The sequence below is a fragment of the Sturnus vulgaris genome, chromosome 7 (genome assembly GCF_052056855.1).
Source record: "Sturnus vulgaris isolate bStuVul1 chromosome 7, bStuVul1.hap1, whole genome shotgun sequence".
Lineage (NCBI taxonomy): Eukaryota > Metazoa > Chordata > Aves > Passeriformes > Sturnidae > Sturnus > Sturnus vulgaris.
Genome location: NC_142249.1, coordinates 5,961,777 through 5,978,526, shown reverse-complemented (window position 1 = coordinate 5,978,526; position 16,750 = coordinate 5,961,777). Strand labels below are relative to the sequence as shown.

Here is a 16,750-nt window from a genome sequence, read left to right as displayed (position 1 = left end):
TTTGATTGCAATAGCAGATGGTTTATTTTTACCTGCGAGTGAGAACGGGGAGCGTAGATCATGGCTGTGACACATTTCACATGGAGCAGATGTTTCTATTAATGCCAGAATTGGGTGGAAATTCAAAGGATGCCTTTTGCTTTTTTTCTTCTCCTCAAAACTCTATTTTACACAATTAAATTGCAACTTGCTGAAGTATTCTAATGAATCACTTCCTTTTTTTTTTTTTTTTTCCTGTTTGATTAGTAGGCTCTGAATGGACAAAAGAATAGTTTTGTATCAGTCTCCCTCAATTACATGTAAAGTACATCTGGACAGAGTCTGAAGATCCATCTTTCACTGGCAGTTGCAAAGCCATCGACATAATAAAATAATACTCTGATTGGTATTACAAGGCTGCATTTAAATCATTGGCATTCATGCTCTGAGTCCTTTGCAGGGAGCACAAGCCCTCCATTAGAGAAAAGCTTAATTTTATACTGTGATCTGTGTAAGATGTGCAATGAAAATGAGAAAAAAGAGCTTTTGCAGAGCTGGAGACATAATAATAGAAGCTACAATGGATGTCTGGGCAGCGTTTTTAGTTACTTATAAACTGCAGGTGTCAAATGCATTCTGGAAAGAAACTGCATCCCAGTTTTAATTACAGTCAGCAGGTTGAAGCATAATTCAAAGCTCAATAATACTTTGAATCCATAATAAAACTCCTCCTGCTAGCAGTAAGAAGTTTACACAAAGACCAAGGAGAGGATGTGACCTCCTTGCAGCAGCTAAACCTTGAACTTCAGTATCCCACTGAATATCGAGGGTGTTTGGGATTTTACAAAGTACCTACTCCTTGCACGATTATCACAGCAAACCTTGGCATCACGAAGGAGCTGAAATGGTCAAACTTATGGTCAGGGTAACAAAGATGTGTCACTGCAGCTTTCATCAAAGGTTCTTTTGACTCAAATTAGTTTGGGGTAAGGGCAAAAAAAAAAAAAGGAAGAAGAAACCACGTGGCTGGAATGGTTCACCCCACCTGTATGGGTGAACCCAGGTAAGTCGTATGGGCCACCCCAGGTCTCACAAGGTAAGGCTTTATCTGCAATCTCTTTTACCAGCAACAGTAAGTTTATTGAGCTCAGAGTTGAAGTTCATTTTGTGCTTGAAGGTACATCAATGCCTGACCCAAACCCCAGTCTTTGGGGCCTTATGCTGATACATACAATAAAGAATCATATTAAACTATTCTATCTATTAATCATTCTGGGGAAAGAGAGCAGGATGTGTGTGGTGGTGTGCTGCACTCAGCTGCTGGGGGCTGCTCTCAGGAGTGGGCAGAGCACTCCCTTAAAGCCAGCAGGCAGAGTCTTTGAAGCAGGAGCTAATGATGCCTTATTATGTGGGAAAACACAGCTCCGGAGTCACGGGGGCAGCCAGCACGTGGGGCTGGGGAGGAAGGTCACTGGAGAGGACACAGAGAGGCAAAGCTGCTGGAGATGGAGGGTTTATGAGCAAGGGGGATGCTCCTGCTTCTACTGTGCTCAGGGAAATACAATCTTATGAAGCAAAGAGCTTCTTCCTGTCAGAGCATTCAGCCAACAGAGCTGTCCTGTACCACCCTCGGCTATACCAGAGCAGCCCTGAACTCCAGCCAGGAGAAAGGGGCTCGTGGGGGAATCATCTTCCACTGGGTACCCAGAGCCAGGAACTGCCTGGGACCAGAGGACTCACTCGAGGAGTTACATAGAGCTGGAATAAGCTACAGGAACAAACCAAAACCACTGGAAGCACTAACTTATAAAATAGTTATATTTGTGCTGACATAACCAGGTAAGATCTATGTCATTACCAAAGACTGTCAGTACATTACACCTGCAACCTCACAACCCCCCTGGGAGGAGGTGCAAGACCATGAACCCCATTTCCCCAGGGGGGAGCCTGTCAAAACCTAGCCACTTTCAGTCACCCAAAAAGTCTGCTGCTGAGCAGGGAGTGGAGTGTGGGCTTTCCTCTGTGCCCATGGGGCTGTTTTGTGGTCACACACCCTGCACTGCCCACAGCTCCTCTGCTCAGGGCCACGTCTGCTGTAAGCAAACGGCCACGAGCAGCAGGTGATGCCTAAATCCTCACAGCCATTACAGTGATCATAAAACAAGAATGGGGGGGGAAAGAACCTGTGGAAATACCAATCTGATTTGTAACCATAGTGCCAGTCTCAAACACCTACCTAGTGACATTAACTGCATATAAAAAAACGAAGTACTTTAAGAAAATGGGACTGCTTCTCTCCATCACCCTAAAATCACTGAAAACAGGGTTGGAGGGGCTGTCAGGCCTTTTCCCCAGCTTCTATGATCCTGTGTGGGTGGATCCCTTCAATAGATGGAGCTTATGGTGCTAGCTTGGCTACTTGTGTCAGAGCTGTCCAGCGTCACATCAGGACCTGCGTCCACGCCGTCAGGATCTGCTTGATCTCTAGCAAAGTTGATGAAAACCTGGAAGTTTAAAGGCAAACACTCAGTATGTGACAGCATAAATAATTTATGATGTGAATGAATATAAAAAAGGCATGGCTGTTCATTTGACTGTGAGCGCTTGGGGATGGATTCACGCTGAATTTGAGAATTGCAAATTGTTGAGCTTCCATGGGCTCATGTAAATAAATGGATGTGCACTCCTGTACTGCAGAATCAACAGGATCCAAAGGCAGACATTCCTGCACAGAATCTAATTGTCCTGCAGCTCAGGTTCCTGAAGCACCAGCGAGGCAATGCCCATGCAGTGGCTCATTTTGATCACACTGTAATACAGTCCCATTATTACTTCATAAACCCATCTGTCTCTGTGTAATTGACATCTGTGCACGCACAACTGCAGAGTGTAGAGAGAGGTGTATAAAATCACATGGAAGAGCCTTCCTTTCAACAGCAGCTAATGAATACAGAAAGGACTCTTACCAGAACACTCCCTGCAATCACATTTGCATATTCACAAATCCAAGCTGTCCTCCCACAAAATTTGAGCTGGGGCTTCCTGCACTTTGCCTGCCTGTTTCTCTCACAGCCACTGGCCCTTGCTGGAACAGCACTGAGGAGCTCCCCTGCCAGACTGCTGTGTCACAATCCATAGCACTATAGGGCTGCAGGTCTGCTCCTGTCTCTGGGACAAACCTAATATTCCAGGTGCTGATGCTCAGCAGGGTGATTTCTTCTGGCCTTGTGGCAATCCCTTCAGCTGATGTGCTCCCTATGAGATTTTGCTGCCATTGGGAATGTTCTTCCAAGGGAAAATGGAATGAACCCCAAAGCTAAGTTTGGAGTAATGCTAAATGAATTTCCAAACTGAAAAGTGAAATGAAGCATATTTTCAGTACCAGTGGAAAACCTAGCCCTGGACTTGGGGGTGATTCATAGTCCTGCCCTTCACCCACACCCACGAGGCTCCTGAAATCAGCAGTGACAGAGGGAAGAACAGATCCTTTATGCTCCAGGCAGCTTTCTGTGTGTTTCCCTAGCACCAGCAGAGGTACCTGGAGGCAGCAGTGCTGATAAAGTACCCCCAGGAGGAATATAGATGGAAATCCCTTTCAAACTGTAGTCTATTGTGTGCAGCAGTTCATTATGTGTTACCATCAGTCTGCTCCCCTGTTAGCAGTTTTAAATGGATGGCCTCACATTTTAATTCCTTACCTCCTCCAACGTTGTCTGACTCACAGAGAAGTGCCTGATGTTGAAGGCTGCTTTGCTGCTTTCCAGGAGATCAAATATATTGGCTACCCCTCCTGCAGAGACCGGGACGTGGTACTCCACCATCTTGAAATGCTGATCCTGTGGGGACAGGAGTGGTGGGGGAAAGCCAAGAGCCAACAGATCCAACAGCTGGACCATGGGAGGATGAAGGGGCAGGGGCTGTGGTGTCTTCTGAATGTCATTGTCTGGTAGTGGGGAGTTCTTATGGGGGAGCACAACTAAACTGCAAAGCTGGAAACTCCAGAGTGGCCATAGCATTTTCCAGCTCCAGGTGTGCAGTTTTGATTCATGCAGAGATTGGGTTCCAGACAATGGATGGGATTTGTGACTCAGTTAGTCTGCTTTTACAATTACTCAGTTACTGGAAGTACTGGAAGTATTTCATTACCCACTGAACCTAAAGGGGGTTTCCACCCATTCCAGGCTTCAGTGGAAGGGCATTCCCAGGGCAGAGGGTCACTGACAGCTGCCTTACAGACTCAGTGCAGCTGTCTGGCTGCTGTTACTTCAGCCACCAGGAACTGGAGTGCTCCAGCCCTCAGACAATGTGGCTGAGAGCAGTGACAAGTGTGACTCAGAGCTCAGATCTATGTGCACAGTATGTCACAAAATATCCACCTTGCAAGGATCTTCTTGGTCAGTTTGAAGGGATTTTGAAAGCCTCTCCTGAAAGCATTTGCCCTGCTTACCTTCAGGCATGTATTTGGGAAGTGTGACTTCATGAACTCTGTCAGCTTCTCAGTGCAAACTGTGCTGCTGTTTAAGTGCATCTTCACAGTGAATCCTCTTCCAAATCTAGGGGAAAAAGAAAATCACAATTACCACTGTAGAAAACAGAAAAAGAGATGAAGAAAATCCTTTGAGAGTGCTGCACAGCCTCTTTGGGGAAATCTAATCCAGGCATGGTGCAGCTTGAATGGGGTCAGGGTTGTTAACCTGGAGTGAAACCTAGTAAGAAGCTGAGCTATTGTTATAACTAATAAAACTAAAGCTCAACCCTAAGATGCATTTCTCATTTGTAAGAGTGAACAGATTACTTTGGGGGACACATTCTGGGAAGACAGGCTGTGAGGGGGTAGAAAGTGCATTAGTTAACACAGAATTTCAGTGGTGTATAAGGGACATGAACCAGGAGAAGTCATTGTTTTGATACCACAGGTCTCATGTTCTGAGCACTCAGAGCTGTAGGTCAGTAACTCCAGGGGCTGTTCAGTAAAAGGGAAATGGGTATATTTTACTGACCTGCTCTTGATGTGCTGCAAAGAGCCAATGCACTGGAAACTCCCGTTCACCATGATGGCCAGCCTGGTACAGAGGGCTTCACACTCCTCCATGCTGCAAAACCAACCAAGGAACTCTAGTAAGCCATTGAGAAGGTATAAAAATATGGTTAAGTAACTGGAGAACATCACTGATCTTCCCCCTGAAGTGTTGTGGGTCTCTGTGGACACCACATTCAGCCACAACAAACCCCCAAACCTGTCACAGCGCCCTGAAATTGCACAAGGACCAGCGGGGAGTGTGAGGGATGGGTCTCTCCACACTTCTGCTGACCCCAAAAAGGGAGGCAGAGCAGCCCAGCCCTACCTGTGGGATGTGAGTATCACTGAGCATTTGTTCTGCACTTCCTCACTGATGATTTTCCAAAGGTGACGTTTGGCATTCGGGTCCATTCCAGAGCTCGGCTCATCCTATTGGGAAAGACAGGACTGAATGGAAATTTGCACCCAGAAAGTAAACAAGCCTGGGCTCAGGCAGCAGTTAGTTCAGAGGCAATTCCCCCCTCTTTCTATTTTTAGTGAGATATTTTATCTCACAAAGCAGCAGGAGCACTGGCAGGTGGTCAGAAGTAAAGGCAGCAGTGATGGGCCTGATAGAAGTTGGGACAAGGGATATTTATGTCCATTAGGTATCCAACTTAATATTGGGAATCCTGCTCACAGAGCTCTGCACACATTCAGTACACAGCAAGTGGGAAAACTGCACAAACAGGTATGTTTGAGCAATGGGGTAAGTCCACTGAAGAATTAGAAATTCAGAGTGCAAAACAAGACAGGAAGCCAAACCTAGAAAAGCAGTGACATTCCAATCATGAGGGAAGTGGCCCCTTTGCTCTCCCTACAGTTTTGGAGCCTTGGATGCTGCTTTTCTTGTAAGGCTGTGCAGGTAAGCTTATAGAAATAAAAAACAAGATAGAGTTGGGAACTGGGAGAGTTTAATTGGCAAATATACAGTCTATTTTTGACCTCTGGAAGATGCTGCCAGAGAAACTGAAAGACTTGCCACTCTCTTATGTCCTCAAAGAAAATGTGAGTGTTTGCTGGAACCTGAACTTTCCTGTGATGGTTGCTGTTGTCAGGCCAAGCACATGGGGAGCATCCCTTAAGCTGTGCCTGAGGAGGTTTTGTGGGACTGCCCAAGTTCTCCTGCCAGCCCAAGGACCTGCTCCTCCTCCTCAACAGGGCCCCCATTTCTTACCAGCAGCAGAATGGCTGGATTGCCAATGAGAGCCAGAGCAGTTGACAATTTCCTGTTGGTGCCATAGCTGCACATAGAGGTGACTCTGTCCTTGTAGGCCATCAGGTTCAGCCGGTGGAGGAGCTGGAGTACAACCTAGGGAGCAAGAGTTCTGCTTCCACAGCATGTCCAGGCTATGGATTACCACACTGAAAGACTAATTTAAAGGCTCCAAATGACAAAAATGCTGCAAGTCAAACCCCTTGTTACTCACTCCCTTGATGTCCCCCTCTGGGATGCCATGCAGCCGAGCATAGTAATACATGTGCTCTTCCACAGTCAGCAGGTCATCCAAGGCATCCTCTTGAGGACAGTAGCCAAACAGTGACCAGTGGGCCTCACTGATGTCATTCAAGGACCTGTGTAAGGAGGTTGGCCCATCACTGTAAGCACACCGAATTGCCAGCACACCCTGAATCAAACAGGAGGGACAAAACCCCTTTCTCTGACTCCCTACGCCCTTCTCCAACCCTTGAAGGAAAATGCAGAGTTCCAGATTTCAGGTCCCCAGTTCTGCAGAGGCTGACTGTCCAGTATGTAGCTCTCCAGTTCCTGCCAGCACCTCAGGTGGCACAGGTGCCACCAAGCCTACACCTGTTAAAGAAAGCTTTGAGGTGAGCCCTAATGGTCTCCAGGTCTGGCTTGGAAGTGGGATGACTGCTGAGGATCTGAGCCTGATCCCATTTGCAATGGACTGAAGTGGAACAAACACCTCTGAACAGCAAAATGCAACTCCCTAGGAAGCAACCATGCCACCTTCAAAGGATGAATTCCCTGCTTTATTTATTTTTGCTCTGGTTTGAGTGTTTTATTTCAGACTTTTACATTTCTTTTCCTTTGCCACCCAGCCTTAAAAACTGCTCTCAGGTTGATTTTCTCCCCCAGAAATCATATCCTCCATACCCAGAATGATCCTGGACCTGCAGCCTTCCGCTGGATGCTCCGATATCCCCTGTCAGCATCTTGAAGATTGTTGTCTTTCCAGCTCCATTCACACCAAGCAAGCCAAAGCACTGGGAAAGAAAAGTCAAAATGTAAACATGCTGTATTTGTAATGCAGAAATATTGCTCTGAGATGGGTGCTCAGTGCACCTTGCCCCTTCTTTCTCTGGCCCCCTGAGCAGGACGAATTGTCAGAGGAACTCAGATCATCCCAGTGTTGTAATGGAGATTGTTTATGGTGCAATATACTTCAGCTTATATTAGGACTATTTGTTTCATATGGTGAAGAATCAAAGGTGTGTCTCCAGTAGAGTAGTTCCTTTTAGTGTGAGGTACATTCTGCAGGAGCTCAGTCCAAATCCCCATCAGTTCATCTGTGCAAAGCCTCCCCTTGGTAGGGACAGAGCTGCTCATGGCAATGGGGTGAGTGAGGTTTGGGCTGGCACTGGCTAAAACCTTGATCAACACAAGGTTTTTGTCACATCGTTTCGCCAAAGCTTAATAAGATGAAGATCTGTCTCCCTGTAGTGTAGTTCCATTATCACATGGTAAAATCCACATTTTATTGCTAAGGTTGGAGATAGGCAGCTGTGTGTTGCATCAGCAGCCATCACCATTGTGCTGATAATTACTGTTATTTTGCCATCATTAGTACAGACCAGCTGATGTGAAAGTCCTCTTGTGCTGGGGATGCACAGCAATCCATGGCTCTTCCCCACCTTGGCTTATACAGGATCTGTGCAAAGTCTGCCTGCATCAGGGTGAATTTTGCTAGAAGTCAGAGACCTCAAGGCCAGTCCTGGCTTAGAAAAAATCCTCTGCCATAAAGACTAGCACAGTGTCCATGTGAGGATACTGTCCTTTCATCTCAGCAGGACCCAGGCAATTAAAATAAATCAGGTGCCAAGGAATAACTCCAAGCTATAGCCTGAGGTAGAATCTGGTCTCCAGTTTCCTCTGGATCTCAGAAGGGCTCTGTATACTCCTGTCTTTTCACTTCTCAGGGAGGCAACTGCACTGACATGACCAAAGAATGTTTTTTTCTTTGGAGTTAATTTTATGTCATGATTCATGAAAATGCATGTTCAGCTGAAGTGATTTGTCTTCCCCGATGGGAAAACACCCAGCAGACAAGCCTGGCTCACCATCTCCCATGCAGTTCAGGTGAGTAATTTCGGCTGGACACATTCTGCTGTCTTCATTTACCACCTAGTGATGCCCAGTGATTCCCTCAAGACTGCACTGTACAAACAGAGCATGCAGACATTTTGCTCTGAACAGAGCTCCATCAATTCCCAGCCACTTTCCCTCTTTCTAGAGTCTTCAAACTGTCGTTTGATGTCCCAAATCTACCAAGAGCCTTTTGTCATTGCTGCAACCCCAATAATGAATGAATGAGGCAAAGAAAGGAAGAGGCCAGAGCAGAACAACCCATTCCAGTGACAGGGGAAGGTGCCCACAGCCTTCTCCCCTCGCTCACCTCCCCAGCAGGGATCCCAAGGCTGATGTTTTTCACTGCTGTGATGCGTTTGTGAGGCAGGTGGTAGATCTTGGTCAGGTTCTGGAGCTGCACCACGTCGAAGTCAGCTTTGCCAGACTCCACCCGGATCCTCTCTGCCTGGACATCTCCATCCTCTACAGCCGTGGGTGGCAGAAGGGAGGCTTTGCCATGGACTCTGTCAAACAGGAACCTGGGGGAGGGCACAGAGGGACATCCTCCAGCGACAGCCAGCAGCTGGGACAGATCTCAGGGAGCCTCCCTGGGAGATCCCAGGGTATGCATACAATATTCAGATGTACAGTTTCTATTCTCTCCTGCTATTTGTTCCCATCCAGTGTTCTCTTCCTGCCTGTTTTCTGCCCCTCATTTTCAGCAAATATTCTGGGCTGGAGCAGGTCCTGCCTTGTGGGCACGCTCCTAATGCAGGTGACAGGCATGTTCTCACTCCTCTCTGTGTGCAGCCAGGGCACAGGAGATGGGGACAGCCAAACTGAGGAGGTTGTCAGTGGAATGGACTGCCCTGACCGACAGCTGAGCATCCACCCACCAAACCCGAGCCCAGGGCTGCAGTGCCAGCCAGCACCAACTCCCAGGGGACTGTAAACTACACCTCTGTTAGTTAATACTCTAATTACCAGCACTTCTGCCAGAGAAAACTCACTCCACATTCACAAATTGCCCTGGAAATTTATGAGCTTCATAATTGACAGTGATGGTGCGGGAGCCTGGAATGAAACCAGCGTGGTTGTCAGGGAGAGGCTCCAGGTGTTACTTACTCCAGGATGTTGTTCCAGACCCTCTGAACCATCCTGTCATGGACTGTGAGACGAATGACAAAGAACAAGGTGCCCTGGATGAACATGGCCAGCAGCTTGGATGTGGTCTTGTCCAGCTCAAAGGTTTTGTCAGGGTAGTCCACTCCATAGGCTTTTAAAAAGCCCAGCAGTGCCTGATCCTGAGACAGTTCAATCAACCCATAGCCAAAGCAGAATTGTGGGAACAGAAGGAACACATGCCTTAAATTTTCAGCAAGATCATGCAGGCCCTGGAAAAAAACAAAGAGCAGCACAGTCAGTCACTGCTTTTATTCATGGAATAAATTCATAGGTTTTACTGTGGGACTGAAGTGTAACAATTACACTGGGATTTGCCTGTGTCTCAGAGCAGAGATAAATTGAGAGCAAAGAGCTCTGCAGACAGCTCGTTTCACAGGCACAAGGTCATAAAAGTCAACAGGCAGCTCTGAGGTTGTGATCACCCATAGTAAACAGCAGCCAGTTCCCAGGATGGTCCCTGCTGCTGCTCCAGCACCCATGAGCCAGAGCTCAGTCCTGCCACTGTGCCCCTGTGATCTGTCCAGCACAGCCTGCTCCCCTGGAGCACTGCCCTGTCTGTTTTTCTTGGACAAACATCTTCATAAAACAAAAGATTTGGCTTTTCTAGACATAGAAGGGCTTTCCCAGCTAATTCACTGCAGAACAGCCCCGTGCAGTCTCACAGTAAAGAACTCTGGTACATTTCTGGCAGAAGAAAGGATTAGTGCACAAAGCAAACTGGAGAGGCACTAAATTAGCATGGAAGGGAACTGATTCCCTGCCACTGGGGCACAGAGGGATGAAAGGTGATCATAATTGCATGTCCCTAAAATCCAAGGGGTTGCTGAACAAACTGTCCAGACAGAGAGAAAAAAACAACCCAGCTATTGTAACTGCCCTCCATAAAAAAAGAAATCAGAGTGTAAGGTGTGGATTTTATCCCAGCCATTCCCAGGGAGATCTCAGTTTGAGAAGGCTTTACTTAGGGAATCATCACTATCTCTGGGTTGTTTTTCATCCTTGCAGGGAGGAGATGATTGCATTACAGTCTGAAATGACAGATAGCTGGTGCTGGGTTAACTGCAGCACATGTCAGACTCAGGGCAGTGACATTCAGCTGTCACTCTCTGAACTCAGCAATGGTTTGAAGTGTCCATCAACAACTTTTTATCAAGCATCTCCACCCATCTTCTGTCCTTCACCTTCCATCACCAGTGTGGTTATAAAGACAGTCCTCAGTTTTCTCCCTCTCTTTTCATGTTCCCCCCTCTGTCACCGTCATTTCCTTCCTTGCTGGGGGTGCAGATTTACAGACAAGCAAGATCCATATGTGACTCATGTCCTGTCTGTAGGGAACCCTGTGAAATCCTGTGACTGTGTCCAGCTGCTAGGGACCTGATCAAAGGCACCAAACCCACAAGAAACCTCCTGCTGTGTCACCACAGGGTCATCACTAGTGGGGCTCCTACCTGATCCGTGGCCTTTTCCTGGGAGAGCAGGAACACAACTGAGTGAGTGATGATGGTGTTGATGCCAAAGAACAAGTTGACACACACATAAACAATGAAGGCCATCCCTGTTTCCTTGAAGAACCCAGCCAGCAGGTACATCCAGGAAAACGATGCATATCTATAAATCCCAACAATGCAGAGAAAACCATGGTAACTCAAAGGCTACTTTGAAAACAAACCCTGAAGACATCAGACAACATAGAATCATTGGATGGTTGGAGTTGGAAGTTTAAAGCTTATCCAGTTCCACCCCCTGCCACTAGATCAGACTGCTCCAAGCCCTGTCCAACCTGGCTTTGAACACTTCCAGACTTGGACCACAACAGTTCTGTTTTGGCATTTGACATTTCCACATTACAGAGCTTAAAGAAAGGAAAAATGCCTTTGTGCCTGTTAGAATTTGGAGAAAAGGTTTATGATACATACTGTGAACATGGAATCACACCTGAAAACAGAGACTGGGGGATTCAAAGCCAGGGAGAGTTTGTCTAAGTTTTCCAGAATTCTGCTACTGCTGCTTATTTTGCTCTCTGATATTAAAATGCTCTTGAATTTTGCAAGAGGTCAGCAAGTATTTGCTTACAGCTTGGGCTGTTGCTGTTGAATATTTCTATATCCTCATGTAGGGTTTGTTTTGAATTAAGCAGGCATGACAACAGTGCTTCACCTCCCTGCTCCTGGAAGGAGCAACTTAGTCACTATTTGTGAAGGGCATGTTGAAGAGAAATTCGACATTTTCCATGTATTCCTGCTCTGGATCTCAGACTGCAGCAGCCTGCAAGATCCAGTTCCTTACCTTGTGCAGTGATATTTAAATAACTAAGCTTCACACTTACCCAAACAGTAACAGCAGAAGAAATACTGCCACTAAGTTACTGTTGTTGCAGAAAGCTGGGATCTGGAAAGCTGAAATAACTCCTACTGAGAGTCCAATAGGGACCATAAAAAGTACCTGCAAAATGATATTAAGAAGATGTTACTAGGATGACAGTTCTGAAACACCTTCCTACAGCAAAACAGAAGAAACAATGCCAGTCCCACAAATGCAGCTTGGTTTTCCTAAGGGAAACCAAACACAGGTGGGCTCTCAATTCTCCCCAGATGAATTCCCACAAAGCCTCTTTGAATAGGCAAAGCCTCAGCGTTGAGGACTGTGGGCAGAAAGTATCTTAAAAAAAGGTTGTGAATGAAAAATACCCCTTTGGGTTTTCTGTTAGCCTTGCAGTCAGACCACTTCATTGTGCCCTGTAAATCTAGTCTTTATAGTGTTGAGTCAAGCCAGAGACCAACCAAATGTCTGCCTGGAGAGCTTCCTCTCCTCCCCAGCTTGGGGATTTAGCAGAATTTACTGGCAGGGATTCACGGAGAAATATCAAGTTGCCGAGAGCGCTGGATTAGTTTCAGCCCGCTGAATCCTGACTGTGCAAGGACTCTGGGGATTTTTCCACAGGCTGATTTACAAATATGCAGTGCTGGAGAGAGGGCTTGGATGGGGCAGGCAGGCACAGCCTTGCTCCACCCTCCCTGCTGTGCTGCAGCTCGGGGCTGCACTGCTGAGCCAGGCTGGGGCCACGCTGCCTTGGGACCCTTCCAGAATTCTGCAGGGCAGGGGATCCTTGTGCTGCTGCCTTGGGATCCCTTCCAGCCTTTCTGCAGGGCAGGAGATCCTTGTGCTGCTGTCTGCAGTCATCAGCCCCTCCAGGCAGCACTTCTGGCTCACATTCCCCATGGGATTTCAGCCCTTAGTCCTCCCTGCACCAAAGAGGGCTGATCACCCAAATGTCCATGAAGATTTCCTGTTTTCAGGAAATCACTGGGATTTTATGCACTTGCAGATCTGCATGAACAGAAATTTGTGGGGTAGGTGGAGCTGGTCACCACTGCAGCCCAGGCTCAGGAGCTGAGCTTGGCTGCATTGCCCATTTCCTGTGTGAGAATTCCACAGGGAATGCAGAAGACACAAAGCACTTCAGCCTACAGACACTACATTTTTCCTCTTGGCCCAGCAATGCTTTCCAATGCCATTAACCCTCTGCACCAGGAGGAAACTCAACTTCAGGAGGAAACTCAACTTCAGGAGGAACAAGAGCTCAACAAGGTACATCTATGCAGCACCGTGAAAAGGAACTGCTCAGGTCCTGCAAGGCTGCATTTGTAGCTTTCTTTGCCTTAAAAACTTTATAACATAGACTCTTACAGACAGCATTCTGTAATGATGAGATGGGGTTTGGTCCAGCAGGGTTGTGTCAGCTGTGAGATGCCTGCTGCTGCCCCAGCCAGGGTTCCCAGACTGGCTGTAGCCTAGAGCCCCAAAGCCTCACCCCAGATTTGTGGAGCCTGGGTGAGAGCAGATCCAGCCCTGCAAGCTGTCAGAGGAGCAGCTGGCTGCTGGGATGGAAATCAAGCTGCAGCCTGTTCTGTACTGCTCCTGTATAAATGTGCTGAGTGTTTTACACACTCTCCAGAGAGCAGAAATGCCTGTGCTGCAGTCCACATTTAATTGTCCCCAGTGCCTTGGAGAACAATTACTACACAACACTCTTGGTAGCAATAAGAAGTCTAGGCAACCAATTTTAAATAAAGAACTTTTTTTCCCCCCCTGTGCCGTGTGATGCTCCTCCTGGTGCATTTAGGAATGTGAATTATTTACCAGATCATAAACGAAGTTGGTCACCCAGTAGGTTGTCATCCCAATGCCTGAAATGTGCTGCAGCTGCTTGGCTTTGGTTTGGTGCTCCTTGACCATGTAGAGCACAAAGCTTGCTGTGGTGATGGAGTAGCCCACCAAAACAGACATGGACACTATGATGTCCAATAAGCTGTTGAGCCTGGGAGAAAAGGGGAGAAAGATGAATTTGGTGAGTGAAAGTGGCAGATTTCTCTCACAGTGAGGCTTGGTCAGAGCTCGAAGCAATAAGGGCCTGATTCTGGGACAGCATCTTTTATAATCCTGGAATGGTTTGGGGCTGGAAGGGACCTCAAATCCCATCCCCCTGCCATGGGCAAGGACATCTTCCACTGTCTCAGGTTGCTCCAAGCCCCATCCAACCTGGCCTGGGACACTTCCAGGGATGGCCTCAGCACCCTTACAGAGGAGAATGTGTTCCTTTCTTTGCTCTCTTTGCTGATGGCAATGATGCCCAGCAAAAGCAGCATGGAGTGGAAGAGCCAAAAGGAAAATAATGTCATTATTACTATTATTATTATTACTATTATTATTATTCCCAAGCACACAAATGTGTGAGGCTGTAACTGTGACCTCCAGGTCTCCATGAGATCCTGCAAAAAAACCCTCACAGGAATCCCCAGCTCTGGTGGCAAGTAGGACACTATTCATGTATAGAGGGAATGAACACAAGCAAGAACGGTTCCATCACTCAGAGATCCAGTAATTTAGGCTGGTTTATGGTTTCCAAAAGCTGGTTTGCTCCTTTTAAAGCCAAAAAAATCAAGCATCAGCCAAATGAATCTTCTTACATTACTTGTTCTTGACTCTGTCCTCCAGGATATGGGTGAGCTGATAAGAAAATACCTACAGGGGAAAAAAAAAAAGAAATTGAAAATGTGTCCAAATTAAAGCTTCCTTCAGCAGCTCCTGATATTGACAATAATATAGAAAACTGTGAGAAAAGAAAAGCTCAAAAGAAAAGATCAAAAGTGTCTTTCTGCTCTGTCATCTCTGTGTGATCTTGGGCAGAATTCTGAGCATTCTCATTTTTCCTAGGACTTCACTTGGCTGCAGAGCAGATCTGAAATCCAAACCTTGGGCCTTTTTCCTACATCTGTCTGGCTGCCAGCACCATTCCCTTCCCACACCTCAAATCAGGCCTGTGGGCCCATGTGTTCCACCTTGGATTCCTCACCACTGACACCTTCAAAACTGATGAATGTGTTCTGCTTCAAAGCTGCTGTCTGGTGATCCCACCTCGTTCCATTTGTTCTTTTATCACCAGCAACAAGTCTCTCCCTGCTGCCCTTCTCCATAACTGCTACCTGCCTGTGATAAATGTCTTTCTCCATATGGGATCTGTGGAATCCCATATGATTCTGAGAACAGAAACCCATAGAAGTTAAAGACACTTTTGCCTCCAGTGTGGCAGTGAGTTAATTCTGAACTATTCTGTCTTAAAAAGCTCGAAAACAAACAAACAAAAAAAGCATTTTGCTCAAAGTTACTAGCAAAAATCTAATTATCACACTGGTAACTCCCCTGTGATGTTTTCCCTACAAATCCATTAAAAATGGATTTGTATCAGGCCCAAACTGCAACTGAGAAAGTCTCTGCTTATGTGCAGGTATCTTCAGATGTGGTTTAAATACTCCTTCTCCAAGGAGAACAGCCCAAAATACACAAGTATTGTTCACCAGAGTGCTTTTGCCATGTCTGGGGGCAATTTGTGCCCACAAAGCAAAAGGAAGAACACAGAGGGGCGCTGGTGTGGTGGGCCAGTTCCAACCTCCAGGGCAGGTCTCTGCCTTGGCCCCACCAGGATGACCACCCAATTTTCTAAGACTCCAGAACCTGAGAAAGGGCTCCCATGTTTATGTGCCGAAAAATGAGGCTCTCAATTCAGATTTTGACACCTAAGTAAATGCCTCAGGGAGTGCTGGGGGATCTCCAGCTGCTCTTAAATTCAGAGATTTTCTAGACCATGCCACCTGTGGGATTTAAACTCCTCACAGGCAGACCTTAGGAATGATGTGATGAAGAGCTATTCTGGGTAATTTTCCTTAAGAATGGGCACTCTGACAGGGTGGCCAGAAGGGAGGAGCCTGAGGGTTTAGCTGACCAAATGCCATACCGAGCAAATGAATTTGAAAGGGAGGATTTAATCAGAAATTAATTTTGGAGGAAAAAAAAAAACCCAACCAAACCTCAGTCTTGTCATCAGTGAGAGAAATGGGATTAAAATCTTGGACTGCTGATAAAGCCATACAAACAGCCAGGAAATGTTTCCCCTCTCCAAAAGGGAGAGAGAGAGAAAGAAAGATACCACCTGTCTAATCTGTTAATACTTCACTATGAAGCCATTTTCCTTTACTGGAGCTTAGGCTAGAAGTCAAAATTTCCATTTCAATGCTTCCTCCTTTTTTGTTAGCTGGGATTGAGAGAAGAGAAAGCACGATATACATAAGTCAAAAGCTATTATGACTTGCTTAGTGACAGAGTAAAAAGCTTTTTATGTATTTTTTTTTTTTTAAATACACCCAGTCTAAGTCAAACCTTTAAAGCAGGACTGGCACCTCTTTCTGACTGCTGAAGTGACAACACACTTTTATCTGACCATTCCAGGGGTTCTTAAACCATCATTTATTTGTCACAACAACAACAACTGGATTGAGCTGCCAGGAGTTACCCCACAGAAGGTGCCTTCAGATTGCAGACTGGATTTACTCCACCTCAGGGGAACCAGCCTCATCCATTCATTTTATTTCTCCCCTTCTCTGGCTTGGATGATTAGTGGGAAGCAGAGAATTGTCTGTCTGGTCATTTACTGCTAAGCATTTCTTTCCAAAAACACATAAGCAGTGGGACAGATGGAACAAAAACTGCTGCTGTTCTTTCCCTCGGAAAATTGCTATTTTGCTGGTATAAAACTTTCCCTGAGAAAACTTTCTGGCTGTTCACGAGAGTTTCCTGCCTTTGCTCTTACTACAGCGTGTATTGGGAATACAGAGACAGGGCAAGGAGCTTCAGTGCTTAATAATTCAGCTGCTCTGGGATGT

General features: G+C 46.4%; 1 protein-coding gene across 2 annotated transcripts in view; it reads right to left on the bottom strand.

The window, feature by feature from the left end:
* Nucleotides 1-16,750, bottom strand: part of ABCA12 (ATP binding cassette subfamily A member 12) — a 60,265-nt gene continuing 43,515 nt past the window's right edge. For both annotated transcript variants that reach the window (XM_088167478.1, XM_014881970.2), the window contains 14 exons: nt 14,501-14,555; nt 13,674-13,851; nt 11,860-11,975; nt 10,982-11,141; nt 9,474-9,742; nt 8,677-8,887; nt 7,158-7,267; nt 6,469-6,613; nt 6,216-6,350; nt 5,325-5,428; nt 4,980-5,072; nt 4,427-4,532; nt 3,678-3,815; nt 1-2,483 (listed from right to left, as the gene is read on the bottom strand). In XM_088167478.1, the coding sequence (XP_088023604.1) occupies nt 2,364-2,483; nt 3,678-3,815; nt 4,427-4,532; nt 4,980-5,072; nt 5,325-5,428; nt 6,216-6,350; nt 6,469-6,613; nt 7,158-7,267; nt 8,677-8,887; nt 9,474-9,742; nt 10,982-11,141; nt 11,860-11,975; nt 13,674-13,851; nt 14,501-14,555 (1,940 nt within the window). In that variant the 3' untranslated portion in view covers nt 1-2,363. The remainder of the gene's footprint in view (nt 2,484-3,677; nt 3,816-4,426; nt 4,533-4,979; nt 5,073-5,324; nt 5,429-6,215; nt 6,351-6,468; nt 6,614-7,157; nt 7,268-8,676; nt 8,888-9,473; nt 9,743-10,981; nt 11,142-11,859; nt 11,976-13,673; nt 13,852-14,500; nt 14,556-16,750) is intronic.